The 12,661-nt window shown below is 41.3% G+C and overlaps 1 protein-coding gene across 4 annotated transcripts in view; it reads right to left on the bottom strand.

The window, feature by feature from the left end:
- Window positions 1-12,661, bottom strand: part of DIS3L2 (DIS3 like 3'-5' exoribonuclease 2) — a 178,437-nt gene that overhangs the window by 70,394 nt on the left and 95,382 nt on the right. For all 4 annotated transcript variants that reach the window (XM_015637358.2, XM_015637359.2, XM_015637357.3 and 1 more), the window contains exon 12: window positions 2,620-2,732. In XM_015637358.2, coding sequence (XP_015492844.1) covers window positions 2,620-2,732 — 113 coding nt within the window. The remainder of the gene's footprint in view (window positions 1-2,619; window positions 2,733-12,661) is intronic.

Here is a 12,661-nt window from a genome sequence, read left to right as displayed (position 1 = left end):
GAGCGATTGCATTAAGCAAGAATTTCCACTAGAGCTGGTAGGAGGATGCTGAAGTCCAGCAATGGAGTGGGTTCAGCAAATCTCTTGCTTGTACACTAAAAGACACTCAAAGGAAATAAGCAATTTGTTTATGAGCCAAGATTTCTCCTCAGGAGTAGTATCAACACTTCCACGAATTCAGATTTTGATCAACTCTTTGTTACTGAGCCTGAAATTATCAAAATATCAACACCCTGACAACCTGCTGGTGTCAACAGTGAATGTCTTGAAGTCCTTGGACTCAAAATGAAGACAGGCTTACAGCTCTGATCTTTGATCTCCAGTGTAAAAAAGGACCAGTAAAATATTACAGGGATTTATGGCTGAACTCTCACTCGAGCTGCTTCACACCTAAAATAACACTGTGAGATGTGCCAAAAAAGAGGAAACTGCTTAGGTTTTCTTGCTTCTTAAAACCTGATACATTCTTATTTCAAAAACTTTTGACTTGTATTAAATAGACCACTAGCAATTACACAATAACTCCCCTTCTGGTTCAGGAAAATTAAATATGTGGCTTTATTTAACTTCTTTAGGAGGATTAGCATGGCGCTAACCTCTCGCAGAATCACAGCTGTTCTTAGGAAACAGTTTCATCAAAGGAAAGCATATTTTCTACAAGAGTCATGCTACCATCTTGTTTCAGACAACCTGGCTGCGTTCCTTTGCCCATCCCCATGCTCCTTTTCATCTCTTGCAATTAAAATATTGAATATTTCATCATCTAACTTAGTTTGTTGTTTTAAAATGTGTTTTCGGCAGGGCAGAAGTGTGGGTAAAACACTAATCCTGACTGCTGGGCCGTGGTAGTTGAAGATGAATTGAAGACTGGGGCAGCAGGTAACTTATTCTGGCATTGCACAGGATTGGCAGTGCTGGGGGGAAAAGGCACTTTGAAAGAAAATTCAGTTAGCTTCTTCATCCAACTAGATTTTCATGAAAAATGTCTCCTTTCTTTATAAAATCTTCCTTCTCTCTTGACTAAAATAATTACATGGCCTCAAAACACAGTATTTTGACTTGGAAATACTGCCACAACATCCTCCTGGAGTACAGCTTTGCTGCCCCCAGTGATATCCCCCCTAGGCCAGCCCACACCTCGCATCATCGAGTCATTCATCAGAGGGGGAAGCAGAGCACTGCAGAAGCCAAGGGCTTATCACTGGAGAGACTGTAGGGTTGGGAAGACTGGTGCCAGAACAGCTGTTTCCATGAGATACACATTGCTTCCCACTCGTGCAGAACAGCAAGCACAGGGAACTGGGGTCTCCCAGCACAGAGCAGCTGTGTCCTGTTGGTGTCACTACCACTGACCCCGTGGGGACACTCTGGCACTGCTGTCACAGTGGTTCCACAGGGAGCTGAAACCCACCAGACTCCCCAAGACCCCCAAAGCTGTGCCTTGCTGCTAAAGGTAAACACTTCCACTCAAAGAAAGCTACAGAACAGCTGCTAAAGGTAAACAGCTTGATATGAAACCATTAATTTGATGCCAGTAGTGTAACATGAATCATTTTATCATCCAGAAAGTGTAGAGAGGACAGAGGAAGCTACTGGAACAAGCCTCATTACAAAAACGTCTCTGGATAACAACCCTGAAAACATCCAGGAAGGGAAGGCATGGGGAGAATCCTAATCCTAAATAGAACATAGGACACATTTATTTATTTATTATACAAAAGATGTCCTGTCATTCCAGAAGGGGCTGTGGAGACAATGACTTCAGTCTGATTGAATGGGAGTGTGAGGAGAGGCAGATTAATCTGCTCAATGAGACTGTTTCAACGCTCCTCTTCATGCAGCTGATGCCTCAAGCCTGCACAGGACACTGACAGCCAAGTTTTCCAGCTTCCCTACATGCACAGTGCCAGTGGTATCTGACGAGCTACAAAGTGTTTCTGCACATTCAACTGCAAATGAGACAGCTACAAACAAACCCTACACATTTCCTTTCCAACAACGTTAAACCTGAACCTGTTCATTTGTAAAGCTTAGCAGTCAACTTAAAACTTGAGCTTAACATTTGATTCTGTTAAGCTAAAATCTGTATATTTTCAAGCATCTTTTCATTGCATGATGAAGGAACACTATTCCTCCATTATTAGGGATATCCACAGTGTGAACCTTTTGTTTTACCTCAAGGTGTTTGTTTGGGTGTTTTACACCCTATTCTGACACAAATCCATTTCTGGGAGGGATTAGTTGGACTCTTGTACCAAAAGCAAGACAAAATCTTCCACATCTGCAAATCTGAAGCCCCCAAGAGCAAAGTGGAGGAGCAAGCTTGGGTGTGGAGGGCTTGGCTCAAGTCAGCACTGAGCTGGTGAACCCTGGCGCATGTGGGGCACTCCCTGACCACAGACAGAGGGTCACAGGCTCCTGCTCCACCTCTCTCTGTAAGCTCCAAGGCAGTCAGCAGCTATGTCACCTTCTGTGTTTCCATCAACTTACTCATTTTTGTAGGTGTCCTGCAATAACAACCAGATTTTGATTGTGAGCTTCTGAAAACAAACCTTGAAAGTGAATTTATGGTAAATGGAAGGCACAGTCAAAGACAGACAAAGGAAAAGCTGTCCTTACCTTCTGCACCAGATAGACACTGGTGGCCCTTTGGCTTGCTACTTTATCCAGTGCTGTTTCTTCCAGTACGAAGTAGCTCACATCCGCAATGTGCACTCCCACTTCCAAGTTCCCTGGAATTGCACAAGGAAGTCAGTAAGCTGTGAGCAGAAATGAACTGCTGACACACTCAACTAATTCCTCTCCCCCAGTGCTACTGCAACCTTTTTGCTTTATGCCAAAATCTCACAAAACCGATACTTGTTTCCACTTCTCCCACCTGGGGTGAAAAACATGTTCTCTCAGGACACTCAAATTCACCACCTCGTGGCTACAACATGCGAGAGAATATACATAGAAATGAATCCTCAAGTACAGAGGTGGAAATGTGAAAACCCTTAAAATCATGTGGATAAATCTTTCCAATTAGGAGCTTATAATAGTGAGCTCAGGCCTCATCCCTTTGCTGCCACACAACAGCATGAAAGAAAGATGGAACCCCACCTCGAAAACACACAGGCTATGCAGGATCCAATTTCCCTGGTGTGCAGCAGTCAGTCACACATACTTTTGGGTTTTCAGAACTGCACCAACCTGGTTGAGCCCAATTTGCTGCTGGGGACATGGGAAGTCCTCAATTACTTTGGACCAGGTTGTGCAGAAATGCAGCGTTCCATTAGAAGAATATTTCCACTCGTACCCTGCCTTTCCTTCAGATTCGGCTTTTTATCCTTTGAGTCCAGTTTAAAAGCATCTTAAGTCAAAAGTTAGGCTAGAGAGGAGTACTACTGAGGTTTATCGTGAGGTTTTGGCAGTAATTCGGATTTGGAAGTAGTGATCATCCTCAGCTTTGGAAGTAATTAGTACCTGGGTCCAAGAAATTCTGGTTTGCTAATCCTCAAAGCAGCCTATTGACCTTTGTTTTCTCTGGAAGGACTAGGCTGGATTTGAGGTGCTTATTTGTAGAATAGTTCTAAGTGCAGCGGGTTCCTAATTATAACACTTGGTTCTTTAGAGGAATTCACTAACCCCTTGGTATCTATAAATATTTTTTCTTTCCTTAATTTTTCTAAAGAGACAAAGTAATAAGATCCCACGCTGGTGACAATCCTGTTTATTTATATACCTCGCAAAGAACATTATCAAAGCCCTTCTCTGGAGTGTCACGTTTTTGAAGGATAAATGGTTTGTAGCTGTTGTCATTAAGCAGTACATGTGCCTTGTGTGCCCTTCTGATGGATACCAGCACAGGATTTCAGCAGAGTAGGAGTGGAAACAGATGAAGAGGAAGCATGAGAAGGTTCAGCCTCCTATTAGTGGGAGACACCCAGCCCACTGTGCCCCAGCTGGGAACTCAGGGAAATGAGCACCAGCCCACCCTGCAGAGCTGCCTGCCTTCATAACGATTTAACTTTATTAAGCCATGTTTGCACAGCGCTGCGAGTGCGTAAAGTGTGATCTTGCTTTTTGAGCAGCTTTTGTGCACTGAACAGAGCACAGATGTCCAGAGTACAGAAACACACACGGAGGGCAGGAGGGACGGGGTTTAGATGTGCCCACATAACCTCCAGACACTGGAAGGGCCTGCAGAGACTAAATATGATGGCAGCAGGGAGAGGGGGCAATAATCCCATTGCACACCAAGGGACAAATTCCACCACTTGTCAGGAAACTGGGAGCAAAGACTGCAGATTAAATGGTTCACCTCAGAAAGCTGCCTACAGCTGTGTTGTGATATTATCACATGCCTTGAAAGCTGCTCTACATGGATTAGGCATCCAAGCCTGAAACTACTTAGACAGTAAGTCTTAGACCAACAGTTCAACCAACAGGTTTAATATTACACACACTCAAAGCCAACACACTCAGAAGGTAAAAAAATATTGAAAACTTTGAAGTCAATATCGTAATGTATTGACCCTGCAGGCAAATATTGACTAAAGGAAAAGGAGAGGGGGTCATTACATCATGCCTTTAATCGCACTTTAATTCAATATGTGCACTGTTACATACATGAACTTTTTGTCCTCGATAGAAAATCGACAAACCAAGAAAGATCTCATTGCATGAGATAATAAAACATGGAGTCAGCCAACGAAAACACACTAAGCAGAGTTAAATTTCGTTCAGGTTTCCCACCAGAGCTTCTAAAAGCTGGGGTGAGCATGAGACCCTTGCTTTTGAACTTTTAATGGAAATTCTATCTAAATATTTTCTTACATACATTGACATAATGCAAACTGGCAGCTCTTGGGTTTGTCTTGTTCATGTATGAATCACCCTATCTCTCTCACCCCCAAAATATTCAGACCAAGAGAATTTGAAGATACAGCACAGTGATCAACCAATCTGATTTCTTTCAAATTATTGCTTTTGAATGTGCTAGACAAAATACCAGCCAAAGAAATACCTGCCTGCTGCTCTCTCCTGGTTTATTTGCTAATTAGTTTGAAAGAGCATTGTGGATAAAGAAATACTGTTCACTAGAATTCTGTTCTAGGTCCACAAACAGTTTTTCTAACCATGACAAAGTCACAAAAGGAACATTTCACATTGTGAAAATGCAAAAATGTTATTTCCCAAGGGGGGTGGGGGGCAGTGGAAGGTAACAAGAAAAAAATGAAAAAGTGGCCTGAAAGGGAAAGATAATTTAACCAGCAGTCATGGAGTAAAAAAAGTGTTGTCAAAGAGATCAGAGAAAAGGGGTAGAGGGTGGACACCACATGGACAACACACATAGGCTACAACACATGGTCTACTTGACCTCCATTTTATTGAAAAAAATCTACTTTTCAAGCAAAGAGAGGCTGCAAGCCTTGCCATGTAGCACTCCATTGTGACAAACTTTTTATAACCTACATTTCTTAGAGAAACAAGTACTTTTACAAACTACAGATTTGTTTCATCCCAAATTCTCTAACAGGGAACTTAAAGCTGTACAACAACCCCTTAAGCTAGGTATACACTACGAGTTTAGGGTTAGGGCTTTTTAAAAGGAATTTACATAAAAATGCACAGGAGATTAAGCCAGACACTTCATATGCTGCTATTAAAGCAAGAGCTGCAGGGAGCATCTATTGCAATGAAAAATGCTGAAGGCACTTGGATGGCTTCTTTCACTCAGGGTCTCTGGGACTCTTTCATTTAAAATAATTTCATCTGAAAGTGGATGCAAAACTGTTGTGCCATTCAAACTCTACCACTGCAAAGCTGCTCTTGGGAGATGTTTAGCAACAGGGAATGCAGTTTAGAATCAAGCAAGGCGTGTTTTATTAACCAGCTGAACCCTATTAGCTCCTCTCTGCAACTACAGAGATGCAGTGACAGGGATGGATGGGAGACAAGAGCATTGTCTGAAATTACACCACAGCATTGCAAAACCTAGTAAAGAGGCCCTTTGCAAGGAGGAGCTCTCCTGGGGTCTGCAAGAAGAAAGGGAAAGGGCTGGGCATTCAGCCACTCAAACTCCCCTTGGGCCAATGCTCTGCCAGCGGGACAGGATTTGTTGTCATCTTACTGCAAACAACACAGTTGTGATGCCACAAACAGAGAGGACAATTTCCCTTTTATTTACCATCATGTGGCTGCGAGAATGGCAGAGCAGAATGGATTTGTGTCTCGCCAACTTTCTGAAAGCTTGCGTCCCCTCCTGGAGCTTGCCAAGAGACAGAGCCATGAAAGGCAGATCTCCCCCAGCACAATGGGCACACAGTTGTTTTGGAGAAGGTTCAGCTCCTCAAGCAGAGGATCTGGCTTGTTTGAACCCACCCCAAAATCTCCTGTGCATCAATACAATGCTAAAATCAAAGGAGAGCAGTGGCACCTTGCAGAGGAACAAGGAACAGGCTGTTCCTTTTTTTTTTGCTGATGATCTCATTCTCTATGACAAAACAGTTCAAGGAACTTCTTTATTGAAAAAATTATAAACAAAAAGGGATTAGTAAGAAAGAGCTGGAAGAGAAGGAAAAGGCATTTTCAGCCTGTAAATGCTTCATAAGAACTTCCATATTTCAAAAATCCCCAATATGAGCAGAACTGAGATTGGCCCCAGTTACTCCAAACTGCTAAACAGCATGAGATCACAAGAGAAGGGAGAAAAAAAAAAAACCAAAAACATCTCTCAATGTTAACTCTTCCCATACTGCAAGTCTAAGCACTTCCTCAACTTCTACAAGCATCTGAGAAACTACTGACAGGAAAGGTGACATGGCAAAGTGATGCTTTTAGCAGTTCTAAGAGAATAAAAAGATATTCAGTTTTTCACAAAAATAAACCATAACAGGGTTTTTGTTACTTTCTTCTTTACTTCTTTAATTTAAAAGGTCAGTGTTGGACATCAATGAGTCTAAAATCCAGAATAACATGATTCTTAAAGTACTGTTTTACTTTGGTCAGCTACCCTGAACTTTGGCCATTTTCTCCCTTACATCAAAACTGAACATTACAGAGACAACTACAATTTTACAAACCAATTTGTGAGTAGCTCTAGGTAAGGTCCAAAACAAAACTCATCTGTTCATTAAGTGCAGCAAAGGACAAGTGAAGAGGAAAAGCAGAAATCTTTTCTAGAGGTTTCCAGGAGCCATCAGCAATCCTTAAAATACTTTCAGAATTATGAGGAGACTATATCTATTACTAAATTAAATTCTGGAAGCAGGTCTTTCATGTGAATTGCATAAAATTTTTGTCTGCAGCAGCTAATAAATTCAGCAACGTCCTAAAACCACTTGATATAATTTAAAAGCCACCTTTTATACCTCAAAACAAAGCCAGGACACCTTCATAAGGTGGCACTTCATGCACTGTGCATTACAGAGCCCTGAGTTTTACACACAAACCAGCACAAGCCCCTGCAGGAAAGGGACCCCCCCCAAATCTGAAGGGGAGGCTCAGAGATGGCTCTTGGTCAGCATGAGGCTGTCTCAGGCTCTCAGGAAGGCAAATCCTCCCATGGGAACACAGGGTAAATCTTTGTGCTGGTGGTGTTCTCCCAGTTTCCAAACTCCCATGAGCTGGAGACAACTATGCTGGCATCAATCAGGTCTCCAGACTCCACAGATGATATCACATCACCAAGGCAGAGCAACATAATGAGCTTCCTCTCCTGAGCAAACTTGCATCAGCTCTTCATCACCTTATGACAAAAGATGCTGCCACCCAGAAGGCACCTACTACCTACACCTGTCCTGAAAACTACCTTAAAACCTGATACAATAACTCTGGAGGAGAATGAAAGAGCTCTTCTATGAAAGTGCTAATACTGCACCATTAAGCTGGATACTTGCACGAGGAAGGAATTCTCCTGAGGGAAAAACATAAATACTCAGGACAGAATTCACGCAGCATGAACAAGAGAAAATATTTAATTGCAGACTGAAGGACACAGGCAATGATAGCCAACAGAATAAGCACACTGAATAAGGATTTTTTCACACTGCTGAGCAAGATACAAGCAGAAAAATACAGATACAAGTAGGGAACAAGTATTGCAGTAACAAAAAATCAGGAAAGAGCTCAGAACAATTGGGGACACACAGTATAATGATGGAAAACAAAGGGAACGTGACATTTCTTTGATATATCAAAGGTGTCCATTGGAAGACAGACCAGAGACAGTAGTTCCTTATGCAGCAAAGCCTGTGTCCCACCTCCTGCCCATGCAGGTTTTGTCCCCATTCCTGTGCTAGTACTGCTTACACTGTAGAGGTTCACAGCAGAGCTGGTTTCCCCTGTGCCTGCATGAGTGCTTAGCAGACCTTGTGATGTGCCAAAACAGAAAGTTCTGCTCAGAGGTATTGTAAACTGTACAGACTTCTTTGCAAGACTCAAGTAATGAACGACTTAAGAGGAGCTACAAACCCCAAACACATCAGATTTATCCACTGAATGTCATTACTTATTATATGGTCACCTCTGGGAGAACCTTTAGATGACTACTTACAGCTTAAACCCAGCATGAATCTTTGTCAAGCAGACTCAAATTCAACACTTGGTGGATGGATCTTCCATCCTTCATCCTGACAAGATGTCAAGCAGGAGGACACAGAGGCAATGGCTTGGATTCCTGGCTCAGAAAGCAATCTCTGCTGATACCAAGGCAGACTGCCCTGAGCTCTCTTGGCAGCCTCTTAGCAGCGAGGTTTGCAGCCAACATGATGAAGGTAAAAAGACAATTTCTGGTATTCACATCATCAATTGTTTGTATTCCAAGACTGATTCAAGAGGCTCTGTCAGGAAATCTGCAGTCTTTGGATTTAAAGTGATGGGAAGTGACACCCAGCAGCTTTTGAGATGAATTACAGTATTTCTGGGTGTAGGATGTCATCCTGTTCCTGAAATGAAGGTTTAGAGTGGGGAGGGACCAGCCTCTCTCTACTGCTTGGTCAGTTCCTTTTGTGATATCTCTACTGTATGCAGTAATCCAAGGCTGAGTGAGCACTCCCAGGCATTCAAAGAGACCTTGGGATGTAGTGCTAGGCCAAACACATACAATGTACTTCCTCAGAACAGCCTTGACATTTCTTCAACTTTGGAAATAGAACAAAGTCGCTGAGATTTCACTTTTAGCCTTCCAACTGTTTATTTTTGGAAAGATTTTCAAAACATTTCCATCTGCACCTGGTTTTACTTTTTCTGTGTATCTAGCAAAATAGTAAACTATCAATAAATACTGTAGTGAATTACAGTGTAAGATGTTTTTCCTGTTCAACTGGGTTCTGAAACCCTACATTGCAATATATAACAAGTTAAAACAATAACTCAGTGATTCTGAGGGATCCTACCATTTCATAAAGTTGATAATGAAGACAATATACAGCAGTAACTCTTTTGCTGCCTACATGTAACAGAACATGTGGCTGAAGATAACCATGTGGGAACACACTGCCAATTATTTGTATCCTTTTAAAATTTATCTTCCTTGCATATCTTCTGACTTTTATTTGCTACATTCACTGAAAAGTCCTGTTCTCTCTAGGTCTGAATGGTCATCCCCTACCATTTGTGGTTCTTCTCCATGAATTCCTTTTTCATGAATGGAAATTCTAGGCAAAGTGCTTTGAAATCTGTTTGCACAAGAATTTCTGGATCTTCTTTCCTTCATTCCATTATCCAGCTACTTAAAGGCATTTTCTTTATTTTTTTTTTCCTTCAATACACAATCAAACACTCCTTTTTTTTAAACTTTGTATCCACAAATGTCAGTGAGATCCACCAGGACATAAAATCCCATGCCTCTAAATCTTTGGGGAATTGTCCCAGGTCCTGAATTCATGAACTGAAATGATCCAGAAGGCGACTTTGCCCAAAGCATCTCTCCTCCCTGCAGAACAGTAAGCTCACTTCTGTGAGTAATTCTACTGGTATTTGCACATCTGTTTGCATGTTCTGCAGACAGTCTTTGTTACCTTAGTCTTTCTCACACAATATACCTTTTATTTTGTTTTAATCCTATGTCTCTTTGCCACACGGCTTTCTTTGCATACAGTAAAAAAAAAACCAAACCCAAAAAACCAAACAACATTTGGGATAAGGATGAAATATTTATAAAATATTTATACCTGATATAAAAATCCAGCACAATAAATATGGATTATCAATCACAAACCCTGCCCAATTTTGCTTAACCAAGCTTTTAATCAACCTTCTCACAAGCAGCTTTCAAACATATGCAAGAAACCATTTTAAATTATGTTCTACCAATAAATGCTCTATCTACATCCTACCTTTCTTAATCACCCCAGTACTTTAACACCCAGTTTAATGCACTTGTCTGGGGATTTGGCTCATTCTATTCCCCTTTTGGACAACAGCAGTTTGGAGCAACCTGTCCTATTCCCAGTGGAACTGAGGGGAGCCCCACTCCATCAAGCTGTCCCACCAATTTCAAGAGAGATGTTTGGTGGAGAAAAGCAGACTCATTTCAGCCTTCTGATTCCATTCAACCCTGCACTTGGAAATTGGAAGTGACGTGTGTTTCCGCACACAACCCCATGTTACCCCCAAAGAAGAGACAAAACACAGTGTGCATCCTGCAGTTCCCAGCATTACACGGGAGCACACTGTGGGGCACAGCAGGGATCTGGATTTGGCAGAGATCTGAGAGCATTTTGCGTATTTCAGTGAATCTGCAACCACAAGCCTTCAATAGGAAGAATATGTACCTCTTTCTAATCACTGCAATATGTCTTTTTCACTCTCCTAGTGACACAACAAAACATCCCCAGATTAACCAGCAGGTAACAGGAGAGACGAGCTAATTATATCTGATATATATATATATATATTTTACCAAAGTAAAATTTTACCAAATGTTGCACACAGTCCTGCTCCTTGTAGATCTAATTTTTCCCATATTTGACTCCTGCAGTAAATCTAAGCAAATTGAACTTTATGATCATTTGACATTTGACTCACATGTCAATCTGTTTCTGTCATTTTCTCTGCAGGTCTGGTGTCTGTTCATTTTAAACAGCTTACAAAGAAGGAAGCATAGTAATTTCATAAATTATTTTTGATAAATAAGTCCATAATTATTTCAAAAGTAACTTTTGATCCAACACTGATTTGTTCTTCAGTGTTTATCTTAAGCAGGTCTGCACAGCAAGACTCCAGTTACAAACTCTCCTGATACTCTGTCCTGCAGGGACCAAAGGAATTTGCTAAAGGGTCCTGCACCACATTTTGCTAAAGCAAATTTCACCCTACAGTCCTTAAGTGGCCAGAGAGACAAAGCTGAATAGAAGAGGCAATATTTACATCTTAAAAAGCAAAATATAAGTGTACAGAACTTTGGAAAATTAAAACATCCTAAGTGTTTGCAAACTACACCAGGAAAGAATGTGGATCAAAGGAGAGGAAGACCAGGTGGTCATCTGAGATGGTACAGAATATCTTGGGGCTACCAGGGATCTACAGGTGTTTTTGAAGCACAAGATTCTGGAGTTCCCACACCAGGGGATGTCTACTAAGCTCTCCAGGTCTGAGAAAAGCAGCCCCAGAACCTGGAGGTCTGCAGCGAAGAAGGGAGAATTTTATCAATATTTGGTAAAATATTTGTTTGCTTTACCAAAATGTGTGAAATAGGCTCCTTGAACAGAGAACTAAGTCTCAGTCTCTGCAGATCTGTTCCCAAAAACTCCAGCTCACAAGGTGCTTTGTGCTAAGCAGAAAGGTCATGCTGCACTCTTCCAAGATTTGGGTCACAAAGAAAAGCTCTCTTCTTTGCTTATACCCCACTTTTATGACACATATAGAAACACAATGTGTTGGATTTTTTTTAATCCCATTTCTCTTAGGTATATTTGATTAAAATTCACCAACAGATTGAATGGATTTAAGAGAAACAGAAAAAAACAGGGGGCTGCACACTGTAGAAGCCTCATTTGTTTAAGTCATCAGGCAAACATTGGGAAGAGTAAATGATTGTATCTATTTATGGCCTCACTCCAAAATGCAGGCAACCAGCGTCACTATGGACATGGAAACCAGGGCAGTCTGTAGAATATATTTCTATTCTGCAGTACAACAATTCCTCCTAAAAAAGATGTAAATTACTTGAACTTAAATTACTTTGTTAAAGACTGTAAGACTACAGGAATGAAAGAAAAACACAAGTGAGAACCATATTTGTTATTTATATACAAATAAAAGATTTACAAAAGCTCTGTCAGTACAGCCCAAAGCATTACTTTGAGACCAGCATCAAAAAACAACCCCTCAGAAATACTTCCACATAATTTTTGCTTCATCTTTTCCCATCATGGCCTGACCTTTCAATAGAAGGAACTGTCTGTCTTGAAATGTGCCAAATTCCATTTACACTCGTACCAGTAAGCAGCCTTCAAACAGGACTGCATCAATAGTGTACATTACCAGAAATACAAGCACCACTGGCAGATAATTCCCAGAAGACATTTGGAAAGTGTGAGAAATATGCCTGGGATCACTGGGACACACAGGTCACCTGCCACTCTGAGATCAGAATAAATCTGTAAACCTCTGCACCCTGGGTGAAAACATTCAGGCTTGAAAACAGTACAGCTGTTTTCTTGGACATCCATAC

The sequence above is a fragment of the Parus major genome, chromosome 9 (genome assembly GCF_001522545.3).
Source record: "Parus major isolate Abel chromosome 9, Parus_major1.1, whole genome shotgun sequence".
Lineage (NCBI taxonomy): Eukaryota > Metazoa > Chordata > Aves > Passeriformes > Paridae > Parus > Parus major.
This window is presented reverse-complemented; position numbering and strand designations above follow the sequence as displayed.